This window comes from Neodiprion fabricii, chromosome 1, assembly GCF_021155785.1.
Source record: "Neodiprion fabricii isolate iyNeoFabr1 chromosome 1, iyNeoFabr1.1, whole genome shotgun sequence".
NCBI classification, from domain to species: domain Eukaryota; kingdom Metazoa; phylum Arthropoda; class Insecta; order Hymenoptera; family Diprionidae; genus Neodiprion; species Neodiprion fabricii.
In genome coordinates, this window is record NC_060239.1 from 6,050,875 (window position 1) to 6,074,851 (window position 23,977).

Here is a 23,977-nt window from a genome sequence, read left to right on the forward strand (position 1 = left end):
TGAAAGAGGAACTCGGAGGCCAGCAGCACTCCCTCCAATGCATTCTGCCGGCCGATGAGCGTTCAGCTTCAGTCTTTCTCGTTCCTACAGGCAGCCAAGACGCGGTTTTAAAACGAATCAAGCCGAGAAGAGGCTCTGAAAAATATTTCGCGTAGATCGTTATAGAAACGACGAGAGAGTTCCGCGATAACGTCGAATAGAATACGTGATTGGGGTTGCTTCGATTTCGAGGAATGATGCAGCGTCCGATCGGTTCGCGAAAATCGTGAAAATCGCACGAATTTTCATACGATTCTCTCTTTAAGTGAACAGAGAGAAAAACCCGTCGCCTCTACGCAGGAGAATCCCAGTGATCATGAGGGTTTTAAGCACCGTAGTAATTTTCATCAGTATTGATATTCTCCTACCTGCAACAGGTGAGTTTGGTACAAAAATTCGTCGACGTCAACAAATGTCAAAATTTTGGTTTTGACAACGTTCAAACTTCCCAGTCTTCCGCTGATCTCGTGTGTTTGGTTCCACGCTTTTCAAGCTCTACGACAAATGAAACTTAAAACGCGTAATTCTAATTTTCGTATGAAATAGATTTTGAACAGTCATATAGATTAACTAATACCCGACAATTTTTTTTTTTTACAACGATACCATTGTCTTATTTACAACGGTAAAAATTTCGTTGCGCGAAATCGGTTGATATTCTATTTTCCTTATACATACGAATCATGCGGGACATTCCAGATTTATCCAAACACAAAATCGGAAAAATACCGTTAACGATATGAAAATATTTGTAGGAAAGAGTTAATAAAACGTAATTATTATTCCGCGGAAGCTTCTACGTATACCTACCAATGCATACGGTAAAGAATGAAGAGAAAAAAAAAAAAGCTCACAGATTTACTCGGCAACGAGGTAAACAACGGGTAAAGCTCGACTAGCGCGTCCCGGAATGGTGTTACCATGGCAACCGAATTACGGGATTTCTCTACCCGACAAGAAATAACACGGTACGTTGCAGGAGCCCATTTTGAAACTGTAAACTTATTTCCACGAATCCGGACAAACGGTGAAAAAATATTTAATAAAAAAAACATAAAAAAAAAAAAAAAAAAGGAATGGAAGGATACAAAATGCGTTGAAATTTAAAGGATCGTCGTCCCTGCACTCGGCACAGTTTTGTGGGCGTTCGATGCTCTCTCATATTTTTACACAGGCTAATGAACTTTGTTACCGATTCGTGCATACGCCGTATATGTATACCTATATGATACCATGGGCGGTGATCGGAGAAACACATGGGGATTGTGTCGTGTCTCTTAAAATCCTTGTCTTCGGACCGCGCCTCGGGGTAAGAAAGCAAAAGTTATTATCACTGGGAGTGGTGTTTCGATTTAAAGCTTCTGCACCACGTAGAATAATGAATATCACATATTTGCCATTTAAACTTGTGCTGAAAGTTTTGACAAAGGATTGTATCGAGAGACAGGCTCGGTTATCCAATCCGTAACAGCGTTGGAGAATTAATCGTAAGATGTTGCAAACGTTTTGTTTTTTACATAATTCGTTTTGCAAATAACAAAAAGATACGAATAATCAATCCGTCAAATCGCTTTACCATTGAAATCGTAGCCTCTACAAGCTGTTCTCGAATTATGAAATGTGCGAAAAACGAAATTAGATTAATTAGCACCACAATTAATCCTTAAGTCGATTGAATTGGATATTGAAATCGGTTAGACGGTAAACAGTTTCAACGTTTTTAGGTAACAAGTGGACGATTTTATTATGTATATATATTTTTTTTTTAATATTCTTCAACGTTAACTTCGAATATCTGTCACGACGTTGTAAAGGTTACGTAATCCGATCTTCGACCGGAGCTAGCTGCGAAAGTATAGATATTGCAGCACGTGCTTTTTGATTGCAAATCTGTTTCGATGAATCATTGTCGGTAAGATAGAGATCTCGGTTATACCGTTATTAAACTGAATCGACGATAAAACGATGGCAGAAAAGTGCCGAACTCATTCATTTTAATCTCACATTCGAATATCGAATAAAAACACATCCTAGGCGAGCTTGAACATATTTTCTTGGTTAACGAGAGAGCGCATGTACCTAATCAAATACTCGAAAGAGAAAAGAACCCTCGGAACCTTCCAGCTTCTCTCTTCTCTCCTCTCTCGCTCTCTCGTTGTTCAACAAAACCGAGCGAATAGTCGGGAAGAACGCCTGCGGCCTGTCGGTCTACCAAGCACATTAACACGGTACGCGCGTGTTAAAAGTCTGACGGAAGGACGAAATATCAGGCAGGATAACACCGCGGGAGTAAGTTGCACTTTGCGTGCAGAAAACACTGCATCGGTCACGGTTACGCGGCTAAGCGTTGTTGATTTAAAGGACAAACAACACGCGGAGAGGAAGGGATTTCGAAGGAGGGCGAGGTTGTTCGGACGACAAGGACTCCAAGAACAGCCTGCCGAAGGCGTTACGCTACGCAGCCGAGGGATCTTAATGGGATAAAATAATACTGTCCGATACACACGTCCGAAGTGACAAATAAACAATGAAAATTAGGTGCTAAATTGACGCGTCTCGCGATACTTGGCGCGATTATCAACGCTGGATGAAATTGGTCCGTAAGAGATACGATCGTTTAGCCTGTGTATAATAGTTGACTGGTTGTTGATTACCTGGTAGTACATTCAAATTGCGCCATTGATGATCGGGCAGGAATTATTGCGGACAATTGTTGGTAAATCATGAGCAGTATACGGAGCGTTAGAAACAGACGTAAAAGTTTAGGCGTAAACGACCATAAAACAGCTCGGTAAGACCGGCGTCGACTTCGTCTCGTCACTTTGGATATACCAGATCTTTACAACTCAGCGGTTTCCAGCATTAAGACAATTTCGAGTGAATGCGCGTGTACGGCATCTTAGCTACGATTTCTTAGAGATTCGTATAAAAATTTCAAACGGCTACTCTTATTTCTAAACGTCTGCAAAGAGCCTAGAAGCGTTAAGATCATCGCGACTTCCGGTGAGTTTCTCGGTAATTTTTTTATCGCTGAGAAGATATGTCCTAGCCCTGTAACACAACAGGGGTTTGGCTTTGAACAAAGCGAAGCGGAAACCTTTGAAACTCGGCTATAAATTGCACTATTTATTAATTTTAAATTATCTAGGCTAGCAATGCGCACGTTTCAAGCCGCTGTTTCGATCGCTGTATTGTACATAGACTCGTACACAAGCTGAACGGATGCTTGGAAACTGAGAACACCGCATGACTCACTCGGAACAACGACGTTTGAGAGATTAATCTCATGATCTATGAGAAACAGGGATTATTATGTACGACGTTAAGCTCGTTACGTGTATACTGTATATATGGTGTATATATATATATATATATCGAGTGACTCGTAGGTTCGCAAAACTTTGCAGTAGCAACCCATTTCCTCGTTTGTTTCACTATAGTTCATCACCTTGGCCTATTCCTTAAGCTGGAATAAATTGTTAGGAATTGGTTAACGGATTGAAATAACGGAAATGTAGTTTCGAGACAAACGTCCGTTTTATAATTACATTATCGCAAGTTTGATAACGAGCGACGTATTTAAAAGAAAATTTAACTTTGTCGAAATTAAAGCTGTTATCTAACGTTTCAACTTTAATATATGAATTTTACCCGTTAGATAGATTTCAATCGCCGCAAACGTTGTTTCCTCGTCGATACCACGTTTTTTTTGTTTTTGTTTGTTTGCTTTTTCTCTCGCTTAAACCATTACGTCATACTTCAACGATAAGAGATGTGTATTATTGAAAGAACGCGGAACTATCGAGAATTCTCTAATGATGAATTTGCTAGCCTTGAATTCGGTTTTTAGCCTCCGATTCTTAGCGTACATACGACGATAGGTCTTGCATAACACGTTTACGAATAATAACCTACAGCCTCCCTCGATCCACCGTCGTCAAAATAACTTATATTACTAATATCACAGTGTGTAACTAACAATTATGCACTCGTAACGAAAGGCAATTAACAAGTCGACGCACGCTCGTACGTTATCAAGTGTGCGCTTCTTGGCAAAGTTTTGTACGATTTGCGTTAAAGTTTAAACGGATACGCAGAGATACATGCATATACGGTTGAAATTCGTTGCGACACGCAGAAACGAGAAGTTAGCACTTGGTTGACGACGGAGTTACCTCGTTAGATAATTTGCAGTAAGACCTGGAACTGTAGTTTTGTCAAGTGAAGCTGTGTAAACGATGAATTGTTTTTTGTAAATATGCGCGTACAATTTCACTTAGTTGTTATGTAACAACACTACAAACTACGACAGTAACAGTTAATCGCCCAACAATCAAACCGAATGATTCCAGACAGCTGAATAATATTTACAAGCAATTAAAATGCGGACAACGATATCTCGGATCTCTGATCAAAAGAGCCAAGGCTGAAACAGCGGCATGTTCACCAGCATTGTTGTACGAAGGCCCGAAACGGAAAGCGGATCAAAAAAAGAGACATAAAAAAAAAAATGGTCGTGGGAACGAGTGATTTGACTCACGTATAATAATTATCGAGTTATTGTATAAGGTATAAAGTACTCGACGTGTCTCGAGTTTCAGAATACCGAGAGACGACGTGCTTGGATTTTGTTATACCTAGAAGGGGAAAGAAAGTACCGAAAATTTGAGAAATAAAAAAAAAAAAAAAAAAAAAGAAAAAGAGAAAAAACCGCAGTCTGTTCCTTGCGGCATATTTGATCGTCGAAAGGAAGAAACTTTTTTGCCATGTTTGGTGATATTTTGCGTCACGTAGACCAACCGAGAAATTTACAATCTGAAACAATTTTTGTTTTTTTTTTCTTGTGCGGAAGAATATGAAACTGAGAAACCCTGTTATAATGGTTCTGCAGACTCGACGACAAGTCGAGGAGCAGGGAGAAAAAAAGGATGTAAAAAAGCAAATTGTAGAAAGAACAAAAAAGGAAATCGTGCACGTAGGTACACAAGAACAATAAACAATGCGAATACGGACTTGCTGGCTACAAGAATGAGTCATTAAGTCATTCTATCCCCATCATGTACGAACGAAAAACGAAAAGTAACCGTAGCCCATTTGCTCGCATGAGATTTAATTGCAAGTAAAATATTAAGAGCACTTTTTTTTTCTCTTTTCCTCTCTTCTCAGGTAGAAGTTTAGATTCTAGTCTCAAAACTGACGTGGGAATTTTTTCGATACGGACAATTAGATGTCCAGGTCTCGTAATTGGCAAATTAAGAGAAACTGCACGAAAGAAAAAAGGTCCAGTCCGGAACCAACTTCTCCACTAAAAAAAAAAAAGTATTACACATACTATAACCGAAATCTTGATCGATTAATGAATGATATTATGCGCGAAAACATAGCGTTTTAATAACATAAACATACGGAAAGAAAATTACTTATAATCGATGTACAGAATATCAACGGTCAAATATAAAGCGAGCAATGAGAAAAAATTAGCACAGTTTTTCCTCGATATCTGTGAGTGTTTGTAGCAGTAAATCATAGTTTTCACGAGTCGCAGCCAGCCTGCATTTGACCAAACTGCGATACAACGGGTGACTGTATAAGAATAAAAATCGGCCGCGTCAGAATGCGGATTTGTCGCGTATGAAGGATGATGAAAAAAAAAAAAGAAAAAATAACTGGACAATCGAGGGGACGAATTACAAAGATGCACCACCTTAACCCAGAAATCTCGCGGCAAGACGGTTTTCAAGGTGAAGTCCGGTAACGGCGATACAGCGTAAACGCCTCCGCCTAATACGAGCCGCAAAACGTGCGCACTTTCACTATTGTTTATTTCTTACACAACCATTAAAGTCTCCGCTTTGATATTTACCACACAGCCATTCTCGTCAAGGGGACTTATCAAAAGTCGATAAAGACGAAGGGGTTCTTAAGCCACGTGCCGCAGGCGTGTAAACTGTAATATTGAACGCCCATTGCGAACACTGCAAGCATTATTCAAAACGCGCGGCGTTTCATTGTGTAACGTTTACAAATTTGGACCGAATTTTATTATTATTACACAGCAGCAGCAGCAGCACTTTGCGCAATATTCACTACGTTCGCGACTAGACTAATATTATTCAACCTCCGATTAAGGTACTCGCATTGCAACGCATATCGTCGTTCGTCAAACGCGAATTCGACAACGTGGTCTTTGATTCGTCGCAGTGTAATATTATTCATGCACGTCATTTTTACGTCGCATGTGCGTCTAAATTCCTAGATGTACGAATTAAAAGAATGGCCAAAAATAATCGATTGTATTTTACCGATTAACCGAGTATGATTCATTATTTTTTAAACTCGCTTATTTTTCCCGACAATCGATTTTTGTTTTTTTACTCCCACGAACGAAGCAATATACAATATCAATTCGTCTCAATAAAGTATCAATTGTTATCATTGTCATACTTACTGAGTACCTGTTTGATACAATAATCGACAGATATATGCACACTTTCACCTGAAACTGTAAAATATTTTTAACGAAACTACAAATTATCAAAAAACTTTTCCGCTACCAAGACTACGTACTGATATTTACGAAATTTTGGTTTAATATCAATCGAGTCGTGTTCCATTATTTTTAGTTTAGTTTAGTTCAGCGGCCATTGCTAGTATGAATTTTATACGGCTCAGAATTATCGAATATTTCAATTCCTCGTATTTATCACTGAAACTTCGCTCATTGTCGGTAATTTTAGTTCTGTTTTTTCGATCCGTGGGATGAACAGCATTAACACGCACGTCAGCTGTATTTGTCCTACGAGCTAGAAATTCAATCCACGCACTTGCTTGTATAAATATAAATCCAATTAAATTGAAGCTTTTTCAGGGCGAAGAGAATTTAAAACGATGAATAAACGTAGAGAAAATCTAAACAAAAAATAAAAATAAAATTAGAAAATTAAAAAAAAAACATCAAAATTACCGTCAATTCAGCCTCCGACTGCGCGCCGGCGGCACGAAACGGAGTTGATTTTCCTACTTAATTTAATCAAATCGATTGACCTGTGCACGACTGTAATCGTATTTACGCAGCGAGGCATGTAAAAGCTAAGCCGCAGATATTCATTTTCCGTGTACATGCGTACGTACGTACCGACAAATCGTGATTATTCGCCTGGTATCCGGAAGTGCCGAAGCAGCCTGATATTATGTAATGGTCGATAACCGGGGGCACTAATTGTAAGTATTAATAAATATGTTTAGGTTGAAGGAGCTGAACTTGTATGATCATCGTCGTGTTATAAAATGAATCGGATTCTCTTTATCTCAATAAGTTTTTTTTTTTTTTCGTTTACTTCTTTTCTTTTCTTTCCTTCTTTGCACAGCGCTACATAATTTACGAACGTTTTACTATTGCACATACGGGAAATGCACACATGTGTGTATATATATATATATATAGGAAGAATTGCCGTAAAATAAGGATCCTTAACTCCTAATGCGTCTGCAGTGTGCAGGAGAAAGAAAGGCGAGGGCAGCCAAGCTACTGCGCTCAGTTATACGAATGCGGTAGTAAAATCGGAAATTGTTACAACCCCCGGTTCAGTTTTAGCGTCGGATTTACGACACGAACTTTTCTAACAATTTCTTCTCTCTTTTTTTTTTTTTTATTTCTTAGTCGTCTTCGTCGTCTTGGTTCCTTGTTCCTTCTTGTAAGTTTTTTCTACAATTCATTCGTGAACCAAATTAAATCGGCCAGTCTGCACGTAAACTTTGTATGATAAATGAGACGTTGCCTTATCCTATATTGAAGAAAAAAAAAAAAAAAAACTTCAAAATAATCGCAATTAGTTCCGCAAATTTTTGCAACGCGATGTTGTTTCAACGATTAGCTAAAATCTATCGATTACACGGTATCTCTGTATATATATATATATATATATCTATCGTTTGTAATAAAAATGGTTTACTTTACACGCTGTCGAAATCGTGCCGACGATGAGAGAAATTCATGGCTTATTGATAGGTGAGGTGGAGGGGCGTTAGAGATTTAGATGAGTAATTATTTGTTACGCAGGAAAGATTGGGACTCGGTTTGACACATCGGCCTGCAAATCTCTGTAATAATTACTTAAATATAAAAAATTACGGTATCAAGATGTCGGTGTGCGGTACTCGATCCCCTGTTATCGTCACGGCAAAGTACTTACGCCGTGTGATGATGTAGAAATAGACACATGAGCCATCGTCTAGGGCATTAATAGGTACAATAATAGTAGGTGGCACACATATATATATATATATGTACACATACTATGTATGCATACATGTGCCTAGATCGACAAAAGCAGCAGACGCGAGAGAGCCAACAACAAATGCCTTTGTACGGGCGATTTTAGCAGGAAATTTATTTTTATGAAAGTTATTTTCATCCTAAACGTGGTGTAGAAAAATTCGTAAGATCTTTGAAGGCGGTGGTAAAGTAAGAGAAAGATAAAAATAGAGAAAGAGAAGGAATGAATTGAAAAGGCGTAGCCGAGTGCATATATATGCGTGTATATATGTACACATCTATCTCTGGCATAACGAAGTATGTATAATAAGTAGGACAGGTATTAAAGAAGAAAAGTTGGAAAAAGTTGAATTCATACAGCTTCTTCGACAATTATAATCATTTCCCTTCTAACTTGAGAGAACTTTTTATAAGATATTATATTTTCTTCCATCTGTATAAGATTTATCGGAACTCTTATGCATTCCGGGTATAATCGTGTTCGTTCATTGTTTTTATCATTATTATTATTATTCTACTCATTTCAGCCGCAATCTAATTAATAAGCAAGCGATAAGATATAACGAAGTTTTCCCCGTTAGATGAAGCTTTCTTTTTATATTCGCGATGAGAACGCTTTAAAAAATACTTACATCTGCGGTAACGTCACCAGAGATTCACATTGTGCGTGTGTACTGTTACATGACAACGACTGTTTGTCGTCGTCGGCTTCGGAGGAAAGTCAAGTTACACGTAATAAGAGGTGAAAAAAGTTTTGCAATTTGACAAGGTTTCGAGAACACAAATAAAAAAAAAAAAAATTTCCCGGCGCATATTCGTGCGAAACGGAACGGTGTATATTATTGAATGAATAAATCGAGAAAAAATGGTAAACTTTTTATTTTTCCGTTACGTATGCATGCGAATGCATCAAGATATGCACCGTGCTGTACACGGACAATGAATTATATTGATGGCTGTTTGTTATTCCTACGTCAAATTGAGAGAGCCTGTGATAATCTTCTAGGTGTACATGTACGTATTCGTATATGTATACGTATAACACATCCGTACGTGTTCAATCGCTAAATTATAATAATGATATTCAAATAAACGCAGACAATAATACGCGACTGACCGATCAATTAAATATGCATTAATTTTGTTCGATTGTAGACTCATGGCGCGAAAAGCGATGTATGCGAAGGATTTCTAGTTGAAATTTCGACGATATTACTGAACAAAGAGGGAAAATGAAAATAAAACAAACGACACAATTGTACCGTTCGACGTTTCAATTTCAAAATGGCATATTTGTGCAGTATTGCGAAAAGAATATTCCCTTCGAGGTACGATATAACGAAATAAGTATAATAAACCATCCAATTACATTTATCGATTTAATTAACCGGTCAATTTTCACGATCCGTGTATCAATTAGTTATCAACATCTATACTTACACGATGTATCGGACATTATTACACTTCTTTGGAATTAGTAACGCGTCTTTCATCATATCGCTGTACAGTGATTAAACTTAACAACGTGTTTTCCAACGGGGCTTACATCCTTGCAGCATAGACAACTGCATAGACAGCTTTGACACACGAAAGAGAAAGCAGCACCAGCAGCAGCGGCAGCAGCAGCTCGAGCCTACGAAAGGTTGGAGCTAGAAGAGCTGGTACATCGTGACAATGCTGTTGGCAACGTAGAAAAATTCCCACTCAATTAAATAAGACGCGTGTATGCATGTACGTGTTTATGTACAATGTAAAAAAGGAACCTCGAGTACATCGTACGGAGAATTTTGAGATTACGAACTTAATTGGCCCGCGTCGGTATTTTTCGTTTTCAAATCCCCCCGAGTCAAATTCGCGATATTTCACGTTTTATGCGAATTTCATGAGGAAAAAAACGAACTGCCAAGATTTCATCGTTTCACGATTACCGTTGTAGCTGCGAAGCGTCAACTTGTTGCATAAATCCTTGTACTATACGGATGAAAGAGGGGGAGGGAGAGGGAAAGATATATGTAGGGAAAGAAGAAAGGTTGACGCAGCATCGGAGAGGGAGAAAGATAAGAGACGTCTTCGACTATAGAATGAGCAAGATAGAACTCGCCGCGCCTGGCATTGACCTGCTTGCCGAATATATTGAATGCATATATAAATATTCTGGATATCACAGCTCCGCTGTAATATTCGTGTGTCCCTTCATTCCTTCATTCATTCATTCATTCATTCATTCATTCATTCATTCATTCATTCATTCATTCATTCATTCATTGTTAAATCGCGAGTCTGTCGATTGTTTTATCTATACCTGACCCGCGCGTATACGATACATATGAAATATAATGTTCCATTCGATATTTATCGGATGTGTAAATCTAGCTTTTATAAAAACACACGAAATAAAAAAATTATACAATATAAATGAATATCATAAAAAAACTCATTTTATTCCGAAGCAAGTTTCAACCGAGGTCTGCGGATTCTACGGACGATTTTTTTTTTCCCACCGCGGTAATATACGTACTTTTTATTTCCCGGCAGGTTAAAATTGTCAGGGCGACACGTTGTATAGATGAAAGAGAGATAAAAGAAAGGAAAAAAATCCACCTCGTGTGGGATAGACACGCGTGTTCGTGTGTATGTATTTATGCATGCGCATCAAAAATACACGGACACGGAACGCGTGAGAACGCGATGAGATTAGTTTTACAAATTACAGCCGACCCGCCGTTACTGCAGTAGGAAAGTTATATACGTTCGTACAATAGAGGAAGTGGGGGGGGGGGGGGGGGGTTAGAGACAAAAAAATTACGTGGAAAATGTGCCTAGGTTTGAATGTTCGAGGAATTTATTTACCCCCTCTACTTTCTTTCGCAGTCTTTCCGGTTCCCATGCGAGAGAGAAAAATCGAAAGCCTGATTTTAACAGATCGGTGAAATATTGAAATTTTTTCGATTTTATTACCAATCGTCGAAGTAACAAAGATTTCAGAGTATCGGCCACGAATGAAAGGTGTACAAATATCGATAACAGTGCAAATTCACGAACGCGTGACATACCCTATGAATAATTTCGTCGTTTCTAAGACGCGACGGGAATTCCAAGGGTGAATGTGAAACGACGCAACAGGTTAGAGCCAAACTGCCGCAGAGACAAATTGCTTGAGCCTCTTTTTCTTGCGGTCGCGTGTTTGCTTTGGGGTGATTCTTTTATTCGCATTTTACCGCGCGTATAAGCCTCGCAGTTATAAAAGTTTCACTATTCAAGGTATTCAAAAGATGTTACTCGAAAGGTTTTGACTCAGTGAAAAGCCTTACATGCATTTGTGCATGTACACGGATGAATAAAAACATTTTTTCAACGATTCGTTAATTTGTTATTAATTGTTTTCTCTCATTGTCAGCCGATTCGAACAGCAAGCAGACGTAACAGCGATTCGGAATTGCAAACATTCCGCTTTTAAAATATCGCGAAACACCGCCGAGAACAAGTAGTGAAAAATTCTACTCGACAACGTATATATTATAAGCTTAAATGGGCACGCATAGACGATGACCTTGTTCAGGAAGTTGTTCTGATTTTTTTCATCCTCCTTCTCTCTTTCTTTGCCAGACATTTATCAAGTCTAGAGCCTTGGCTGATCTATCTATGCTGTATAGGCATGGATTTCTCTTCATATAAATACGTCCACTTTATACATGTATATATATATATATATAGACTTAACCGCAACGCGGGATTGATTCTCAACGATTTTTCAATCGCCCGCATGCGGAATGGAATAAAAAGCGCCAAATATCGGATCGAAATGTACACACAATATACATGTATATTCGCTGATAAATTGCGTTGGGTAAGCCGGTTAACTGAACCGGTACATCAGAAAGTAGTGAATTATGGTTTGGAAGATAAATTTCAATTTCTAATGAATCAGCGAAAAATTTAAGATCGGAAATAATCGCGAGGTGAATCGAGGCGAGGAACAAAAAATGAGTTATTGTAACTCGGGGTATAATTAATCAACTCAAATCTTGAAGTATGCATTTAGCTATACGTAAACATTGAATTTTCCGTTTTATGCAACTGCACAGTTTCGCCGAAAGGTTCAGCAATTAACGTGGACAGTTTCTTTCCGAAATAACCGTTCGGTTCGAGAACATTTACAGCGCAAATTTAAAACGAATATAAAAATAAGAACATTTATGTCGAGTAAAAAACAAGTGTGATTAATTAACGAATTTTCTACCGTTCCATAAGACGAAGATTGCTTCAGTCATGGCGTATTTCAAAGTGATAAATGCTGTATAAATTTCTATAAATGTATGAACTGCATTTGCAGATAGAAAAAGTATAAATGGCAATCCTTAAAATGGTCATCTTTCCACAAGCCTCGTGGTAGCTGGATTAAACCTCTCGTTAGAGTTTCACAAGCCAGCTTATAAGCAGCAGCTTAATTCGTTAATGGGTCACAATGAGGAAAGAAATTGCCTAAATGAATCAACCTCTGCAGCGTAACAAAAACTCGCCTCAAGATACTTGCATCGGTAAACTCGAACAATTAATTAAACCGCGCGTAGTTCGCGGCATAATCGTTGAAATGATATTTTTTTTTTTTTTCTTCTTTTGTTTTTTATATGACAAAATAAAGTTGCAATAGAAGACGAAAATGGCAACCACGCTAAAGGAAAACCTTTCGTGCAAAGTTTCTCAAGTAGATTTTTTCACTCGCAATATATGTAACGCGTCAACGAGAATCGACGTACTCTTGTGTAAAACTTACAAGTTTTTTGGTTTAAAAACTTGATAAAAACTTCAAGGATCAATAGGCCCCGAAATCAAAGTTAGAAACAGAGGTGAACAATTTTTAACAAAATCTTTACCAATGTTATTACTTACTAGTTGAATCTCAGACAATCCTAAGGCTGCGAAGTAACGATTTTTCTAAACGTGCATCGTGTCGAAGTGACGTTACCAATTTCAACCTCATTTATACCAGAGAGGGTTGAAAATGATTGGATTCTGGTGTATTTCTGAATTGAAGAAAAATATGATGCAGGTACAAAAAAAGTCAGTTCAAGCGCCAAATTGTTTTCTCGACGAAAAAAAGTAAACTCGTTGCCTGAAAAAATGATTTCCAATTCCCAGGATAGAAAATTGATATTTTCAATTTTTCCATGACCAAATAAAAAATCCCCAACGACCTCCTTTAAATACCCCGACGTGTCCTGGTTCGTGGCCACCCCGTCTCTTCCCAACTTTCGATTTACACGGTCCAGTCGATCGATCCTCAAGTCGAGTCTCTCGACGGAGGGAAACGGACGACGATGACGAGTTGAATGCAAAAAGGTGACCGGGTGTCGACATTTGTATGCATTGCATCGAGTGCAGTATTTCCTGGGTCGGTGGTGAGCCCGAGCGGTTCCAACCCTCGGCCAACACGCTCGACATCTCCGAACCGTCATTTCTCCTCCTTCCCAAGTATCGGCGACGACGGTACCTGCAGAAGGAGCAGCGACAGCGACAGCAGCCAGCACCAACCGCCTTTCGCGTCCTGATTACTGTTTTCCTTCGACACGGAGTTCGCCACCTCGTACGCCCGGGGGACCGCACTTTGTCGAGGCAACCTATCGGAAAATAGGGAAACCAGCTTGACGGTTCCCCGCACGCTCCTCTCCTCTCCCCCCCCCCCCCCCACATCTTCTCTCATAAGCCGCGCCCGCACCGCGTGGCGTTAGCCGAGGATGGAATGAGATTCCACTTCTAATCACGTTTTCCACCAGCGGTCCTGCAGGAAAGTCGTTACGTAGTTGACACCACGCGACGGCCGTGACACCGTCCGAGTTTAGAGCATCGTCTCCAACGGCCTTCCGCCGCCTCGATAACGCCCCGACGAATTTCCATATCTTGACCAATGTCAGAGTACGGTATAGCCGCAAAGCGACGTGGACCGAACGCCGGTCACGATTCCAGGCTACCTTGAAAGGTGTCTTTTGCGCGATTCGACGACGCCGTTAATGAAACACGTCGCAGGAACCTCGCGTATCTGACGCACACAACTTTTATAGGCAAATGCACGGAGAAGGAAAGTTTTCCAATTCTGCAGGTACCGACTTAGGATACGGCCGAGCGCTTCTACCTTGGCAACGATGCGGAATCTTTACTCCCGGGATGTTTTTTTTTTTTTTCATTTCTTTTTTATTTTTTGTACATACCCTTCTTTTCAATAGCTACTCATTTTTCTTTATTTTTCATTCGTAGTTATTCTCTTTCAATTTGACTACACGGAAAGTTGGGATTGATTGTGAAATGAATATACCGTCTAGTCGTGGTCGGGTGATCGTGTTTGGTATGTGAATGAAAAGATGCGAGATGAGGTAAAAAGTTTGATGAAAAGTTTGCCACAAATTGAATCGTGACATTTATTCTCAAGTACCTATACGTGTCTGGTATTCCTTTCAATCCGCACTTTTTAGAAAGAATTTCATTTCGACTATATGATAACAAAGCTGTCATTGTTACATTTTTAATGTCAATTGTTCAACTGTACGACAAGATTATAAGAGAGACGGTATACCATTGTGAATTTCTAAAACGACGTCGATTAATGAGGAAGTAATCAATTAAACCGTGTGCGTCGAGTTACGGAAAAGCCGTTCAATTTGTACGAAGAGATAACCGGGAAGAAAAATTATAGATGCATGTATATGTATATGTATATAAGTACGTATACGCAAAGCCGTTCGAATTGGAATTACTAATGAGAACGTGACTTCGAAGTCGAAGCCTTCTTAGGTGTGAAATAATTGGTCCTGAGATTGAAGATGGTGCGAAACGGCGCCGAGGTTTCCAGGTACCGATGCTGGTATGTCGACGAATTTACTAGCTGAAGTGAAGAGCGCAACAAACGCTCGGCGTGGAAACAAAAACAAATAAACAAAAAAACATTTAACGCGAGAATAAAAGTAAGAAGCGAACGTGATCCACAAAAGTAATATCAACGGTGTCGTCTTACTTTCGAAATCAGAGACTGGACTGCTTTGTAAAAAACAAATTTGAAAAAAGAAACTCGCAGAAAACCGAGGGAATTCAATCACCCAGTTTAACGATCCTTTTCAGTCTATAAAATTGAAAGGACTTTAGAAGGAATAAATTGAATTGCACCAATGGGAACAAATTTTCCGCGTTCAATTACACAAACTTCTGCTATACCGCGTGACGCGTAAAGCTGAGGAAAACTGAATTCCGTTTGCATTTCGGAATGCCGACGATACGGTGATTCGTGCCGACGAGTTTCCTACACTTTTTCAACGACGCTGAATCGACCACGTGTCTTACGAGGAAGGTATCCCGTTCTAGTTTTTGGTCTACTCTGACATATTAAAAAAGAAACGAAATCGGAGTGATCGACCTGGGACAGCTCCGTTGCGAGTCCCGAACGGGATGGATGGAGTAGGAGGAGGACAAAGTGGACGAGGAGGCATGCACGATACCTGGACGATCGGAAACAGAAGTGGATTCGCGGGACGCGAAACGCGGCACGTTCCGAACGCAAACGCAGAGATCCGGACGTATTATCGTTTGCGGAATGCGTGACCACGGGGGTTATTAACGACCCCAACCAAAGGAGAAAGGGGTCACGCGTGACTCCGCCGTGTGTGTATTTCACTCGTTTCCCTCGATCCCTGCAGCGTGCGGGATATTAAACTGCACGCCGTGCAGGCGTTCATAACGCGAGCGATAATAATTGTTTAGCAATGCATGATCGCGGTGAGTATGATCCGTAAACATTTTCCATTCTCGAATAAATAAATAAATAAATAAACGAATGAACGAGTGATACTTTTTTAACATTACGTACGAGCACAGCTATGTTATATCATAATTTTCACAGTACGCATAAATCAACGATTTGCCTCCATCGCCTATAACTGTATACATATATTCGCGTACGAATAAATTTGAATTATTGAGTGATCCCTTATCCCGGGAATTTGTCACGTGCTTTCCCACATTACGTTCAAATTATTATTCATCAATATCGTCTGATTTCGTTTGTTTATTTGCTTCTTTACCCCCTTCGTTTTGTTCCTTCTTCGTTATTAAACAAACGTAAATCATAATAACGTCACTACGCGCCTTATACTTGACTTCGGTATCGTTCAAACTTTGCTTTTCACTAGTGACCGTGGAAATGTACTTTTCCGTTTACAACGAATCACTGCACTTTGCATGCTTCGTAACGACAAACACGAGCCTGATATGTAAAACGCGATGACGCCACGCGGGATAATCCCTTCTTGCAAGAGCAACACCTTTCACCCGATATGCAGCGTGAGGCACGCACTTAAAACAATTCGAACTCGAATATTTTTCATTGGCACTCGGCCATAAGTCAAGGAGAACACCGCCCATGATATTACGTCAAATCGATTGCATCGTCTTGATCGTTGCGCAGACAATGGATGCGTATGCAGGTTGTAGATACGAGGCTCTCGACTTAAAAATTTGCCATTCGGTACGTGCGTAACGGATTCATAATCTGTCGACATAATCAACGATACATTATGACGAAATTTTATTTTGCATTTACCGCCAATGCGAGGTGGAACAAAACGAAGCCTTTGTCTCTTGCATTCTTAACAGGCTGCAGACCCAATTCACGATCGTCACAGTTTTCATCATACGTATGCGTATATTTCTCTCTGCATGTTCGGCATTGAAAAGTATGAATTATTTATATTACCTTTTAAAACATAACACTCGGTTATTAATCAAGGATGAATCAGAAAAAGAGCAATCTTTCTATAATAATTTAGCAAGTTAGCGAGATTAAAAGAATTTGCCTTGTACCGTGGATGAACGGGGAAAGAAAACTTCGTCATTACGTAACTATTCGATAAAAACTTGGAATTTCATTGCAGAGAGCAATGCGTGTATAAAAGTATAAAAGTATAAAGTATACTTAGAGCAAAGCGAAGGTATTTCAATGCGAATTAATAATTAGTTCATTGCTAACGACGATAAGTAATCAATGTTACGTTGGCTTTCTGGTGAAAAAGAGGGAAGGTAAAGGAAGAAGAAAACGAAGAGGTAAGAGCAAAAAAAAAAACTTGCTCCCCGTAATCAATTCAGAAAAATCCAGGGACGCTTCCCCTCGTTACGTCGACTGTATAACGAAGTCAATTATTTGAAAAGCTTCTGAGAAGTTTTCATCGCTCTGTACATGTAAATCCACGTACCTTTATATATATATTATATATATGAATTTTGCCAGGTTAATAATAAATTTGTAGGCATACGATACATCATACACGTATGCGTAATATGTACCAAATCTACCAACCGTACCTACCAAAGCACGCGTGAGCGCTAAACAATTTTTTCTCGATCATTAAAAACAGTTTACACAAATATTTGCTCGGAAATTCATAACGTAGGCGTTATACGTAGATATGTATGAAACTTGACGCAATTATTCCAGACGGAGTCGAAGATCGAGGCCAGAGCGGATCGAAGATCACTAAAAGGACGAAGCCTCTCGACCCGGAGGAGGAGGATTATTATTACGACGATGTAGACGAGCGGAACAATCCAACGAATGGAGCGCCAGTCGCGCCCCCAGGATTTCTGAGTCCTTCGGTGAGAGAGTACCTGGATCTTGGTAAATCTATACCCGGTAAGTGAAAAAAATTCTGGCAAGACGTTAAAAAACCTCCCCCAACAGTATCCCAATTATTTATCCGTCACAATGGACACCCTGATCAGGTGTCATGAAAATAACTATCATTAGTTAGTTATCGTCGGCTGATGCAGAAACGAAACTAAGGTAAAATGTCGAACGAGTTTCGTCGTAACGCCGTATGGATTTAATTGAAAAAGAGTCATATCAATAGTCTCGGACGTCTTATACGGATCGGCGATTGAATCAATATAGCAGCCGGCATGTCTAAAGTTATCTCATTGACCTGACGATTCTCAATCTCCTGAAGGGTTATGCTATTCCTGGCAGTCTGGTATAGGATAATGAAATACCTCTCCCTCCAGACTAGATCAACGTCGAGGAGATTCTGGTTTCGCGTCACGCCGGGACACACGCGAAAACATGCACGAACTTACACATGCACACACCCCTGTTACCGCCCACAAGTATCACGGATGCATCACCGCGATGCAGAGCTGCAGCTTGCGACGTGTGTGCGGCCTTGCAGGGTTCACCACCACCACCACCACCACCAGCAGCAGCAGCAGTTTCATCCGCTTCACTGATTTTACGATGATGGGCGAGCGGAAATGTAAAAGAGAAGCTCTAAAGCTCAACTACGGTCCTTCATTTGCCAAACATGAGAAGTAGATTTTCATGCGAGATAACCTTTCCCGCCTTCCTACTTCCCATTTACCCCTGCTGCTGCATCTTCCTATTCCTATTTCTATTTCTATCTCTATCTCTATTCCTATTCCTATTCCTCTTCCTCGACGTTTTCTCACCTGCCGCGACTCGGGCATTAGGTGACGGCCAAGCCTGCCGCCCGTCGTGCGTAAAAATCGAAACCATTGCAACCTCTGTTGCCGAAGAAGGAGTATCTCTCTTCAGACTCTTTATAACCATACGGGAATGGCTCCATCATGTCATGTCCCCGAACTCGCGTTGGCGTTCCTCCTCTTCACGCAGCATTTTCATCCTGTCCGGGCGTGCCGGTAGTGTGTACATCGATGCCGATGGTATGGTTAGTGGTGGTGGTCGTGGCGGTGGTAGTTGTGGTGGTGGTGATGCATACCTACTGCCATTCACCTAGTGCTCTTTTGTTTTGGTTGTCATAGTAACCGGTGGTAACGTCAAACGTCGCGGTATTGAACGGGATCACCGCTCTATCCCACAATGTTTTACAGCTGCAGGTGCGGATGAAGGAGGAATGTTTTTTTACTTTTTTTTTACTTTTTTTTTTACCCTTTCCCTTCTACTCCTTTCTACTTCTACTTCAGTCTTTCAGACTCCATCGTTCATTTCGAATTGTACACTGTCCCAGCAATCGGACAGCGATGCCATCAAAGTTTTGCAAAGTTGATGAAGTCTTTGAAAAACTTTGACAAGAGCTGTATTTTCTGTTTTCGAGTTTTTTTTTTTTTTTTCTTATTTGAGGGCGGGAGGGAGGGAGGGAGGAGAGGCGAAAGGCTTTTGTTTCACAAACAACCCCCGATCTCGATCACTAAGAGAGAGACAAGGTACCACAAGAGAGGAGGAAAAGATGGAACGAAACAAAATGGCAACAACAGTAATTCGAGTTTTCAAACTGAACGGAGAGGTTTTGCCTGCCCCGAACCGCGGAGGAATTTAGGTACCTACCTCGGTGACTCGAAATCGCTGCCAGAGTTCATTTTATAAAAATTAGAACACATAACTCCAATTAGGGTGTGTGCATGTACTAATTGCCAGATATTTATCTGCATTCTCCGCTCTCTGTTGTACATATCCGGCAGCCTGCCCACTGCGGCCGTTGTATAAAAGCTTGAAACGATAATAATTCGAACAACGCGCGTTCGAACAAACAAAATACACAGAATAATAAAACCGAGTTCACGTGAAGTTTTGAAAAATTAACGTAGTATACGCACGTTTATACACTGGGAAATCATTGCGGATTATTGACAAAGACAATTCCACGCCACGTGCAAAAACAAAAATAGGAAAAATTTTTAAATACAAATTAACGTGATTAAAAGACCGTCGCGTTCGGCCCGATTGAAGAAAGATTTTCTCTTCTTCCCTCTTGCAATAATTAAAGATTAAAAAATAAGTTTCACTTTTACGAAACGATGTTAATTATTCATTTTACAGTCATAACTCTGGATATAATTGCACTACGCACCGCATGTACAAAAGTGTTTGCTTATACGTGTAATATTAAATGGAAAAAAAAAAAAATATCGCGTACCCTACACAAGGCGCAATTTAACTTTTAATACTTTGCAAAAGTTGTGTATGTAAAATAACATCGAGTAGTTTTCCCGTTCAGTTTTGTACTCTATTTTTACTTTTCTTCAATTTACCTTCGATTTTTTTCTTCTTCTACTTCTTCCATACCCGTGCCGCAAACGTTTCTATTTCGACTGCATCGAGCAGTGCAAGCTGCAACCTCGATGCGACGATTGGCGTGTGCAATAGATGTGTATGTAATATATACGTATGCGTGTATACGTAGGAACGGAACATGTACGGAGAGCCGTCACTCCGCGGGGAAAATAAATTTTGTTGACAGGTTTATACAAAATTGCAAAGTTTCCTCCCTCCGACCAGCCCGAAGTACAGCAGCGAACTGAATTTACCCTTCGTGGATCCAAGATATAATTACTTGGAGCTAACTTGCGAAGATTCTGAAGTAGTTCACGTGTATCCGTATTATACGTGTATACGCTGGGTATGTACCAAGAAGCACGTTGATTACCGAATCAAACTCCGCTAATTTCAAGGCTCTCCGACTAGCGGGAAGAACGGAAACAGACCGTGCACTGCTTCTCTATATCTTGCGGTCGCTGACAGAGATCGAATCCCTTCAGCTAATATAGTCTAATTCTACCTCTACATCGATTCGAAACGCTGTTGTGAAATTGTACGATGCTGTTGGCCATCTTCAAAATCCCAACTTCCCGCACGTTATAAAATGGTCAATCGTAGCTAACGACATGCTGCATCGTTACCACTTGTAGAACGATTTACGCCGTATACCACGAAGTTGTCCCAGGAGGTTGAGACGGAACATGATTAGAGTATACACGTCAAACTCGCCGTCTGATTATCCCAATTTTCGAATTACACAAGTAAGCAAGGACACGCGCGCGTTAAGGATACAGTATATTACAAATCATCCTTATTCCACACTTCATCACGTATACATTCGCTTGCTGGTAATCGGCTGAGAATGCCGCATACGTTAAACGGAATAACGGGTGGGGGTCAAAATCCCTAAAGACCAAAAAGTCGTCTGGTCGAAAACCCGAAATTTTCAAGAGACGAATTTTAAAACGAACGATCAGCGCACCGAAGCTGGGATTTTTGATAAAACAATTTTCCCGAAAGTTCATTTAACCGAACGCTTTCTTATCCGAAAATGTATTTTCAGAACAGTCGGCGTTCCGAATAACCGAAGCACAGAATGTGGAGATGCAGAAAAATGAAAGTTCCGAAATTGAAAATTGAGAGCGGCTGATACTTCGGACACCCGCAAAACCGAAAAAAAAAATTAAATGTCGACGATCAAAGTTCCGTAGGAGCAAAATTAAGATTCACAAAATGCAGAAGAACCAGAATGCCGAATTCAAACTTTCGGCATTTTGGCAATTCTGTCGTAGCGGGTTTCGGGATTTCGACCTTTCGAGTCTTCGGTCAGTCGTTTTTGATAAATTCAGATTCGTAAATTTTCGACAAAGGCACGATTCTGACATCTGAAAAGTCGAATTTTTAACTGTTCGCTGTTTTCTCAATTCAATATTTTGCCCTTCGTAATCTTGGACAATCTAGAAAAAAAAAAAATGTCGGTATAAATTTATTTATACATTTTTGCGTTCTAAATTTTCATTTTTCGACAGATCATCTTTTCGTATTTACGGTCTGTCCACATTTTCAACCGTCGGTAATTAGACTTTCGGGATTCCGTCCCGTCGACTGTTTGATCTTTCGTATATTTGTAACCTACCCCGATTAATAACGATTAACTTTGTTGCAGGAAGGCCAGGAACGGATTACCCGGTCCTAGGGACAGTGCCATACACGAATTTTTACTGCGACGATCAAGCCTATCCCGGTTTTTTCGCCGACGTTGAAACAAGGTGCCAGGGATGGCATTACTGCGACATAGACGGAAGACAGGCGAGCTTTCTCTGTCCGAACGGTACTCAATTCAGCCAGGCGGTATTCGTCTGCGATTGGTGGTTCAACGTCAGGTGCGAACTAAGCCCCAAGCTTTACGCCATCAACAGTCGCCTCTACCAAAGGCCGACGGAAAGCCCGACGAGGCCGCATCGTGTCATAACCAAGGAGTTACTCGAAAACATCTTCGTCAAGCGAAAATGAGAGGAAATCGAAGACGATACGAAAGAAGGGAGAATAATTCGAACAAAGATACGCCTTTTTACGAGAGGGTAAAAAACGGAAAATTCAAAATGGACAAATTACTATTCGATTCTTGCGGTGAATTATTACGCGTAACGATGTAACATCCTTAGTACTTAAACCGTATATATGGGGGTAGTCAAAATAAACGTGAACAAGGTTTGACCTCGACCCCCATCGAATTCGTCGCCGATTTATTTCCTACTTCTACTCTACTCAAATATAAATTTAAAATTCTGAATTGGTCGTAAATTATTTTTGTCAGAATTTTCCGACAGTCGCAAGTCATTGTTTTCGACGAAAATGTACAAAAATCGATTTTTCTCAAAAACTACATTCTCGACAAATTTCAAACTTTTTTTTCAATTTACTTTTGACTAAAAGGAAAACTTTCTTTTATATTTCACGTAAAATCGCCCGGCCGTTGTTTGGTAGCTAAGTTTCTTTTTGCACATCAATATGCATGTTACACGGATTTTAACAATTGGCCGCAATATTTCTTCGAACCATTATTCATCCACTCGGTAAAAAAACGACGACTCACGATTTTCAGAAAATTCTGAAAAAATTATTTTCGACCAATTCAAAAAAAACAACCCAATTTTCTTCCAGATGCACAGTTTTCGAGTTCTGCAAGATGAGATCTAAAATAACTACTCCTAAGCGACAGGTGGAACAAAAACTGAAAAAATTAGAAAATTTTATACTTGGTGGAGTGGAAATATGAAATAAATCGGCTACCGATTCATTTGGACTACCTCGCAAGCATGCACAACGAATCGAAAGTATTTTACTTCGTTTCAATATCAAATTATTTTTCGGCCCTCACGTTGTTCGTACAGGTTGTAAAAAAAAAAAAAAAAAAAAAATTAGGGCATTGAACTTTTGTAATACGTCACGAATCTTTGCAATTCACGACATCTGTTGTTGAGCGACGAATGATGAGAAATGTAAATACACGGATACGGTATTGTTACAATAGCTGTAGCAACTAACTAACGGTTAATTTAAAACATATTTTGTATTGTCAATATATTATACGTAAAGTTGAAGAAAAGGAGGGGGAAAAAAAATACCAGTAAAAAGTAAAAGCTCTGTTGTTATCCTGGTTACGTGGATAGTTTTGCGGTGTATAGTTATAACTTCGTATATAGCGTATATTATAATAATTATAATTGACAATTGTTATTTTTGTACATAGAAAATTCTGTGAACTAGCATAACAACTTTGCAACAGAAAAATTCATTGATATATAATTATATACTCCGATGAAAATACACGCGAAGCAGTGTGTTAATTAAATTGAATCTCACCGTTTTGAGCGTACGTCGTTTAATTTTACTTTTTCTCTTCTTTATCGTTATTCGTAATTTACTTTCACATTTCGCATCAAGATTTTACGAGATGATAATCCGTCGAAAATTTATAAACGCAACAATACACGTTACAGAACCGTCTTGGGTTATTTTAAAGACGGCGCACCAGGTGGCTGTTTTTAGTTAAACGAATTCACGGAGGCTATTTTCGCACCAACGAAGGGGGACAAAAACGTTTACCTCAAACG

At 39.7% G+C, this 23,977-nt stretch overlaps 2 protein-coding genes across 3 annotated transcripts in view; one reads left to right on the plus strand and one right to left on the minus strand.

Moving 5' to 3' along the window:
- Positions 1-23,977, minus strand: part of LOC124184052 (RING finger protein 17) — a 103,282-nt gene that overhangs the window by 9,363 nt on the left and 69,942 nt on the right. The window lies entirely within an intron of this gene.
- On the plus strand, positions 64-23,343 carry LOC124184245. Its single transcript, XM_046573760.1, has 3 exons — positions 64-416; positions 17,790-17,984; positions 22,027-23,343. The coding sequence occupies exons 1-3, from the start codon at positions 356-358 to the stop codon at positions 22,371-22,373; spliced, it is 603 nt and encodes a 200-aa protein (XP_046429716.1). The 5' UTR covers positions 64-355; the 3' UTR covers positions 22,374-23,343.